The sequence below is a fragment of the Thalia democratica genome, chromosome 1, assembly GCF_965202585.1.
Source record: "Thalia democratica chromosome 1, ktThaDemo2.hap1.1, whole genome shotgun sequence".
In the NCBI taxonomy this organism is placed as follows: Eukaryota; Metazoa; Chordata; class Thaliacea; order Salpida; family Salpidae; genus Thalia; species Thalia democratica.
Window position 1 is genome coordinate 57588519 of NC_139165.1, and position 9610 is coordinate 57598128.

The 9610-nt window shown below is 24.5% G+C and overlaps 1 protein-coding gene across 1 annotated transcript; it reads right to left on the reverse strand.

Moving 5' to 3' along the window:
• Nucleotides 1-3211: 3211 nt before the first annotated feature.
• Nucleotides 3212-9380, reverse strand: LOC145844695 (uncharacterized). The gene is made up of 3 exons (XM_082952112.1): nucleotides 9167-9380; nucleotides 5663-5812; nucleotides 3212-3673 (listed from the first exon to the last, which is right to left on the reverse strand). The coding sequence occupies exons 1-3, from the start codon at nucleotides 9339-9341 to the stop codon at nucleotides 3489-3491; spliced, it is 510 nt and encodes a 169-aa protein (XP_082808238.1). The 5' UTR covers nucleotides 9342-9380; the 3' UTR covers nucleotides 3212-3488.
• Nucleotides 9381-9610: the final 230 nt, after the last annotated feature.

The following is a 9610-nucleotide window of genomic DNA, read 5'->3' on the forward strand; positions in this document are numbered from 1 at the left end:
TTTTTTCTTGTTTTTTTACACTTTGTGTTCTTTTTAATGATGATGATATTTTTACTAGGTACTTAGCTTGATTTACAACGATTTACTAGCTTTTTAAACTTTTAATGAACTTAGGCTGGTTTGATACAACTCAGACATTTTTGCTTTTTAAGTGACAACCATGTAAAATACTAGCTACTAACAAGATATTTTATTTAAGTATTCGAGGATAAATTATGTTAAAGAGTTTGTTCAAGCTTTCTATAATACAAATAGGTATTAAATTTATTAAATTAACTAATTAATAAATTTTTTAATGAATGTAAACTATTTAACACGCAAAAACTTTTTTTTTGAAGTTAATATTCTTAGAAATATGAAAAAAGGGGTTGATAATATAACAAAAATATAAAAGTAACTAATAAATTGTCTTTCAAGTTTGGTTTTTATAGAGAGTTAAATTGTATGTAAAATTACAAAAGTATTTAATTTAACTTAGTAAGTGCTTATGAAAGTACATAGTTTATTAACACTTAAGTATATTAGTCAATGTAAATTTTATTCTAATTTTATTTAATTTAATTTAAATAGTCATTTTATGTATAGCTAAAAGTTATTTAAAATTATATGGTGAATAAAAGTAAAACTTTTCTCTAGTGTGACTAAAACTAAAACCAAAAGATTATTCAAATGTCACTAAAACTAAAACTGCGGCCCGCGAAGACTTTGAAAACTTAAAATTTGGCCCGCGACCACTAACTGCCTGCCGACCCCTGCTCTAGGACAAAGTAGGAATTTATTAATGATGTGAAATCAAGACGGTCAATCGACGTAACATATGTTTGCGGTTTGTTAGATGACAATGCTGTATTAATAACTAGGTTATACCTAAAAATAATGTTTTTCAACTTAATATAATAAAAGTATTTAATTTCTCCTAAAGTTTGTTTGAATTCCATTATCTTAATAGGCCTATGCAAGTTGTAGAATAATTTGTATAAGTTATTAGGATGAAACTTAAAACTAACCTACTATATAACGTTAATACATTAGTCAGCAATAATACAACAATTACGTCAGACTTCAGTATAGTTTTTAGACCGTGATATAAAGGTTTTTGTATCTGAGTATTACAATTGTAAAGGTTTACTTTTAAAAATTTTCTGTGTTAAAATTATTAAAGTCACGTAAATTACAACAAGATCCAACTTAAATATAGTTATAACTGCTTATTTTAAAATCCTACAAAGAATTAAAACGGGATGAAGGTAGTCTTCCTCTTTTGATTTTAAAGACCGGACAGGATTGAATTTTAGATAAATATAAATAAAAATGGTAAGAACCATTAAAAAAATCAGTCACAGTCTTATACAACCACTTTGAAGAGATCTTTCGTTTATTAAAAAACAAACATTTTCAATTCTTATTCAATATTTTTGAATCTAAATTAAATTAAAAATATTGAATAAAAATTGAAAATGTTTGTTTTTTAATAAACGAAAGATCTCTTCAAAGTGGTTGTATAAGACTGTGACTGATTTTTTTAATGGTTCTTACCATTTTTATTTATATCCTACAAAGAATAGTTCAAAATATTGTAAAGTAAACAATTTAGTAAATTGTATATGATTAACAAAAAACATCTTTTAAAGTAGATTGAAAAAACAAAAAAATATGAAATAAAAAAAAATAACAGTTATTTGTAGGATGAAAAATCAAAAAATGAGGAAAAATAATAAATTAAAATTATGTTAAGTTAACACTAAAATTAAAACTTATACTAAAAATATTTTTTACATAACACATTAAAAACATTATGTGTAAAAGAAAAAAAAAATATGAAAAAAATTATTATTTTAATAACTCTATTAAGACTAATTTTTTTTGCATGAAATCCAGATTAAAAAATAAACCAAACAAGTAATGGGTTAGAAACGATCAGGCTAGAAGTCATCAGGTTAGAAGTGATCGGGTTAGAAATGATCCGGTTAGAAATGATCCGGTTAGAAATGAACTTGTTATAGATGATCGGGTTAGAAGTGATCGGGTTAGAAGTGATCGGGTTAGAAGTGATCGGGTAAGAAGTGATCGAGTTAGAAGTGATCGGGTTAGAAATGATAGTGGGTTAGAAATGATCGGCTACCGAATAAAACTACTTTAGTTTTCAGTTGAGAACGGTATTTATTTACAAAAAAAAACCTTCCAACATTTATATCTTTGTAAAAAATTAAATAAAATTTTAAACAGTTTCGAAAATTGATAACATTTTTTATTTAACTTATGTATAATGTAACTATACAAAGTCATAAAAAATACGCCTTTCAAACTATATATAACAACGAAAATCGATTAAAACATATTTGGTGAATAGAACTATCTTTTTATTTGCGGATACTTGTGTATTTAATTATTGGTGCTCTTTTATTAGTTTTTACAGAGATTTATATAGTCAAACAAGAACCAGACAAAAACGTCAATTATGAGAACTTAGTTTTTACTTAGTTTAAACGTACTAAATGTTTTTGATGCCATATTACCTTTCATTTTTTGTAAAGTTTTTGTTTAATTTTTGGCATAATTTTAATCTTAAAGTGCATAAAATTGATACCATTCTTGTAACATTTTGTTTATATTTTATTATTAGTTTTTAAAAGCTTAACTATTAGTTAAAGTTTAATACATAGCATACTTTATTTTATATAAAAAGAAAAACCTAAATGAACAAGTCACAAAAACTTGTAAAGTTGGCATATCTGAAGAAAAATACACAAAAAAGCGTAAGGGCTGATAAGCCACTGGTTTGGATGGCCAGTCAGATGAAATGGAACACTTGGCTGCTTGGCCGTCAGCAGCCGCCGGTTTTGACATAATTTTCGATTAATTTTCTTCATGTTTTTTATCACAAAATGCTAGTCAAAGTAGTTAAATTTTATCTTTTTATTTATCTTAATTTTAGTTGTTTACATTTTATAATTATAAGAATTAAAAGATTTTTGTATTATAGTTTATATAAAAGCTCAAAAATTTAAAATTCTTTTTTCAAACTAAATCATTACTTATTAATTGCATAAAAAAAAACAATTATATATTATCTAATTAAATAAAGTTTGTAAGCAGTCTTCAAACTTAGTAATGTTAGGTTTAAAAAACGGCTATAAAAATCATATAGTTTCCTGTTTGAACAGCATAGTTAGATATTTTAGAAATTTAGTGGTTATTATGACATTCCTGACAGGCTTGTAAAAAGTTTAATAAAAAAAAAAAGTTTTTGTTCGCTTAAATCAGTACGAGAAAGATTGTTAACATAGTTTTAAATTTAAAATAAAAGTTAAATGTTGTTTTATCTAAATTTAAACAAAACATAAAACTTAAATGTTATCAAACTGTATCTTAAACAACTTCTATTAACTCAAGTGCTTTATCATAAATGTTTAGTACATTTAAAAAATTTAAACCAGAAAATATGGCTATAAAAAGTCTCTGTTTGTTTAATACAACAGTTAAAAAAGTTAGTATTCTCTTTTTTTTAGTCTAATTGCGTAATTTCCAATAGAGGCAGAAATCATAGAAGAAACTGTAGATCCACAAGCAAGGTAAAATGCGAGGAAAAACGTTTTGCTTCCGAAATCAAAGTCATCTTTTGTTACTAATTCGTCGATGATAAATAGAACAATTGCTGCAATCTTTGCGAGATCTGTCAAATGTTTATAATGAAACAATAATTTTTATTTAGTTTAAACTTACTGTAAAATGTAGCTAATAGAAAACATCGCACTAAAGCGTACGTGTGGAAGTCAGAGGAAAAAAAATACGAAACTAAATAATTACAACTTAACGTCTTTTTCAACATTGCCAGTTTCGATTTGAGATTTTATATAACGTTAGTTTTGACTTTACCAACTATTAGCTTAATACACAAATAGTAATATTTGAATATTTGTTATATTTTATTAGCAAGTTCTTAGTTTAATCATGTCGTCATAAAAAAATGTACAGCCACATAATGATTTAGTAGTTTAATCATTTACTGCAAGGTTTTTGAGGACATATGCTATAGAATGGTTAATGTATATATCAAAATTTTCTGCTAAATAGTATCTAACTTCAATAGAAGACTAATACTCTAAACTCTTATGGAACAAAACTACTTTATTTTAAAGTGTTCATTGTAAAAACATATTTTGTTAGGCTAATTAATTTAAAAATTTTTAATTCAAGCCATATCAACTAAATTTAGTTCTACTAATACTTTGAGTAGAAAAAAACGTCACGTTTTACGATAAATACACAAAATTTATTTTGTATTTTAAAGATATTTATCTAAAAGATATTTCTGAAAAATTAAAAAAAAACTTTCTATTTTTTTGTGTTTGAGGTTTACTTAAAAGAAGAAATTTTAAATAAAGTAAATATATAAAACTTTCTATTAATAATTAAAGACAAAACAAGAATTGATTGCTTTTAAAATAATTTAGTTGTGCATAAAAGGTAATACTTTTCTAATTAATACAACGTAATGATTTTATTTAAAACATATTATTTTTAAAACCGAAATTATATAAAAAATGTATTTTATTTTAAGTATTAGGCAAACTAAAAAAACTAAAATGTTACTTTCTAAAACAAAAATTTAAAAAAAAAATCTACTTCAATGAAAGGTTAACTAGCTTTAAGAAGCTTTTCACACAAAAGGTAAATTTTAAATTCTTTTTTAGAAATTAACTTGCAATATTTTTATTTAGTTTTTTCAGTACCACAAAAAACTGTTATAATTTTTAAATCTAAAAGTAAAAGTTATCATTTATGCCATTTCTATGAGTTCACCTCTCGGGCGATTTTTTTGTATAATTTGTAGGATTCCATGAACATCAGTTCACTAAAGCCTTTTTATCATGTAATATAAAGGATATGTAGATGTTATATGCACTACTTTCACAGATGACAGTCGAATTGAACGATGTGCATACAAATTTGGAAAACATTATAGATATGCTATTTGACTTGCGTTTTTTTAGATACACGATATTTTCATAAATTGTATTGACAGTCGTTCGATGCAATCTAGTTCTTAATTAAAAACGAACTTATACAGATGAATTAATTATTAATCTACGTTTAGAGTACTGATCTTTTTTTTATTTGTTATCTGACTACTGTAAATATATTTTTTATATATTTGTATTTTTATTTATAAAATACTCATTTTCATAATCTCTTTACATTTATAATTCTCCTTGAAGTTCTTAAACTTTTTCAGACTCCGTAGAACTATGTTATCAAATTAACACAGGAAAATGGATGCAACTTTTAATTAATAAAGTACTTTGAAAGTTGTTATATTATATAACAACAAGATTGTTTAATCAAATCTTTACATGAAAGTATAAGTAATAACTAATATTATTTTCAAAAAGAAATTGTTTAAAGCATCTTTATTTAATATTGTTTGAAATAAATTTTTACTTTTGTTTCTAAAAATGAGAGTAAGAGCCAAAGTATGAAGAAAATACATAAGAAGAACTAAAAGTTACAATTCATTGTATACTAATAAAAGATTGACAAAAATTAGTAAGAAACCTAAAAAAATAGTTAGCTGAGTTTATTTAATCTATCAAGACTATTTTTACGTTTTTAATAAATGTTTCAGGTAAGTGTTTTAAAATTAATAGAAGATTAGTATTACCAGTAAGAACGACAATAAGAGTGCCAAGGTTAGCAATGCAAGTCCAACCACATTGAAGGGCAACCATAAATAGTGCGATGCCAATAAAAGCTCCAAAGATTCCCACAATTATGAGGATTTGGAACACATAAAGGTAGCTATTTTCAATATCTGTTTAAAATTGATATTATAAGTGATCAAAATTATTTTAACTTTATATATTTAATGTTTTTATATGCAAAGTTATTTAAAGCATTTAAAAAAATCCAAATCTATTCAAAAAAGTATTAACCTCTTAATCATCAGTAAGCTTTAGTTTACGTATAAGCAATTTATAAGGCCAGAACTATTTATTTTAGTTGTCGTTGTTAAAAAAATATAGTGCGTTGTTTAATCGACAACTTTGACAAAGAAATATACTAAAACAACTTTTGTAAAATGCCGAATTTATGATATATCTACTGAGAAGCTTGTGAAGGCTAAGTTTTTTTTTCACCTAGTGGTTGGCCTTGTGTTATTACTGTTACAATACAGTATGAGATTTTTAATCGGCAGTTTAAACTAAAAAAATTCAAGAACGATTACTTTTTATTACAAAATTGTGGTTATACAAACTAAATAGTTTTTTAACTATAACATTCATTTCGCTAAAATTAAATTGTTAAGTTTTGTTTGTCGTATTTCTAGTTTCAACATAATTTAGACTTCAACCGTTGTAATTTGAGTTATATGAACTTTAGCTTGTATGGTTTGAGCGTTTGTATTTTCATTTTTGGTTTTTTAATATGTCTCGATTTAATTTCTATTACTTAAATAGTCATAACAAAAATATTTTTGTTTTTAGTTATCATATTCTATGGAATTTTTGACGTTTAGCAACGATTTCATTGAACAATGCGAGCTTGTTTTCTATTAAAAACAGTCAAAAAGTAGTTTTATTAAACCTAGCGGTTATAAAATATCTTATAGTCTAGACTATACAACCTAACTGTAATAACTGAATTGAATTAATAATCTAAAAACTTACAGAGTATTAATTTAATGGCAACTACAATCTAAAACATTGGCTTCTATGGTATGCATTAAACTTATTTTATTGTAGAGGTATGCACCGATTCTTTGCTGTGCAGACTTTTATAAAAAACTTACTTTTTAATAGATTTAATAACTAAAGTTATTAAAGTTAAGTTAATTTTTTTCTCTACTTGACCATTTCCATATCCCTATTTCTTCATAAACTTCCACAATTTAATATAACCGTTTTTTAGTAACTAATCATCAGAATTTAAAAAAACTAACTTTGAGTAAACAATAAAAAAGAGTAACAAATTATAAACAAATTTTGAACTAATAACAGACCTACTGGAAAATCAATACATTGTAGAAATTTCACTCTAACATACCTTTTTAAGTAACTAAATCGTAAACTGGTGATGTGGAAAACTTAAAAAATCCTTTAGTTTTGTTATTCTTTTTTTTTTAAGCACTAACGTTTTAAAGCATATATTTCATAGAAAAAATGTTTTAAACTACACAATTTAAAAACCATTTTTTTTTCCTCAAAAAGTAATAGTTCTAACATTTAACATTCAGAACATGAAAACAGCAACATTATATCAGCATCAAGAAGTTTTGTGGAATGATAACCAAGGGGGATGGTACTTTCAATATATTTAACTTTATTGGATGCTACTTTTGTCGTTTTTGTTTGTTTCAATAGTTTTATTAAATACTGCTAAGAAACTAATAGCTATTACCATATAATATATCATAGAACATATATTTTACAACATATTAATTTTTCAACAAGACATATTAAGAAAACTGGTTTTTAGAGGGGTTTGTGGAGATGTTTTAATTTTTTTAGTATGTTTAGGTGAGCGATGTAACTAAAACTATATTGTGAAAATAAGATGAATGAAATAAAACGGTTTATTGAATAGAACATTAACTGCATACAACACATATAACTTTAAGCTTTATTTGTAAAAGAGTTTTTATCTAAAAACGAACTAGTTTAATAAACTTTAAGCGCGGAAATTATGATAGGGTGAAGGGTCCCAAAAAACAATTAAAAGTGTTTACGTGTTTCTACCATTTAAGGTTTACTAAATTGCAATTCGATATGTATAATAATTTTTTAGCAGCTTACTTTGCGCAGATGTTTATTAGCTCAGAAACCATTGATCTAAAGCATCATACTTTTTTTTATCTTGATGTGAACTTATTTACTGAATAAAAAGTTTGTAAGCATACTTTTAATAATGGTTTCAAAAAAAAAAAATTAAATAGATTATTTATGATTGAGGCACGAAAGCCTTTTATAAACAACGGTTAAGATTCAATAAAAAATGTTTGCTAGTTACTTAGCGTTTTTTTAGTAAAAGTTTACTTAAAAGAAAAGTTGTGTAAAAAAAGTAATCAAATTAGAATGATTGTTCACTTGCAGTTTTACAGCTACTAGTTTAGACAATTTGTATAAAAAAAATATCTAGGCTTGTCTTAACTAAAAAACAGGTTGCAGTCAGAAAAGTTACAACCCAAGTAATAATCTTTAAAAAGTTCATTAACAAGTGTTTGTGTATGAACTTAGAATATATATATTAAACAATGAAATCTTTATCAAAAATACAAATGCAGGAGATATTTGTTTCTAAACAAAACCTCTAAAGCTCAACCCTTTAAAATTTTACTAAATTAATTAAACTTTTTTTTTAATAAACTTATAAAATGCTGCAAGGCTGATTTTTAAAAATTAATAACTTTTAATTTTAACTAAAATATCATAGTAGAAATTTAACTCGTAATGTAAAAAAAAAAATTTACTTTAAAAACTTAATTTGTTAAGATCATTAAGATACGATACTACTAACTACTTTTTACAGTGTAATTTTAGTTTTTAAAATGTTTAAGTTTGATGGTAGCGTTACTAAAAGATTAAGGTAGCATAAAATTCATGCTATAAAAAGTTAACTTAGTTTTATCATCGATAATTCAAGTTCAAATATATAGAAAATAAACGTTCAAGTTAAAAGTTTTAGTATCTTATTATCCTAAAACTAACTTAATGAAGAAAAATAAAAAGAAAATTGAATTAAAACTCAAAATTGTAATCAATGAATTTTCTGAAGAAAATAAACTTTGTGATGATCAGTAACTATGTTTTATTGCAATAAAAAATGTGTTTAACTGCTGTTTTACAACAAAAATACTTAGTTTTTAGAGCATCGTAGTTTATAAAAACGCAATTTTTGATAAAATGAAATTTTAATTTAGTAAGCTAAACAAGTACTTTAATTTGGATGTGTGAGTGTTAAACTATATTTAAACATTCTACTTAAAAACTTTTATTTACTGTATTTAGAATTTTTTTAGCTTGTACTCAATCATTTATTGCTATATTTCAAAAGTTACTAAACAAGTACTGAAATACTGTAACTTTTATTATGTTTTTTAAGAATTGAAATATTTATGGTTTAATATTTTTTTTTTATTTGATTAAAATTATCTTATACATAGTTTTACCTCCTATTGGATTACATGTTTCGTTTCCACTGCTTGTAATGCACTGGTTAACTACTCCAGTTGTAACATTTCCGACTTGAGCCCACTTTGGTATAACTATTGATGCTATACCTAATCCGAGAGCTATTAGCCCGAATATAAAAGACAAAAATTGGTTTACTGAAGCTGATGCCATTTGAGTGAACAAAAAAAATTAATCAAATCAATAATAAAAAAACCTATATTTATAGAGTTTAATTGAAAAACTAAGAAAAAGTACTGTTTGATTAAATAGTTGTTATAAATTTATCATCTTCTATTTTAAATGGTACCACTAAATTTATTAAAAAATGTTTAATTTAAAACTCAAGGTCAGCGATTCTTAAACTGGGGTAAATTTACCCCTGGGATAAATAACCATGTTTTAAGGGGGTAAGTTTTCTTTATTACAAGTTATGAAAATCA

What these genes read in the sequence shown, in the direction of transcription:
- LOC145844695 (XM_082952112.1), bottom strand. Translation starts at nt 9,341, where the DNA reads ATGGCATCAGCTTCAGTAAACCAATTTTTGTCTTTTATATTCGGGCTA. An exon ending in AACATGTAATCCAATAGGAG is followed by an intron (nt 5,813 to 9,166) that starts GTAAAACTATGT and finishes AATTTTAAACAG; the next exon opens with ATATTGAAAATAGCTACCTT. An exon ending in TCTTATTGTCGTTCTTACTG is followed by an intron (nt 3,674 to 5,662) that starts GTAATACTAATC and finishes AACATTTGACAG; the next exon opens with ATCTCGCAAAGATTGCAGCA.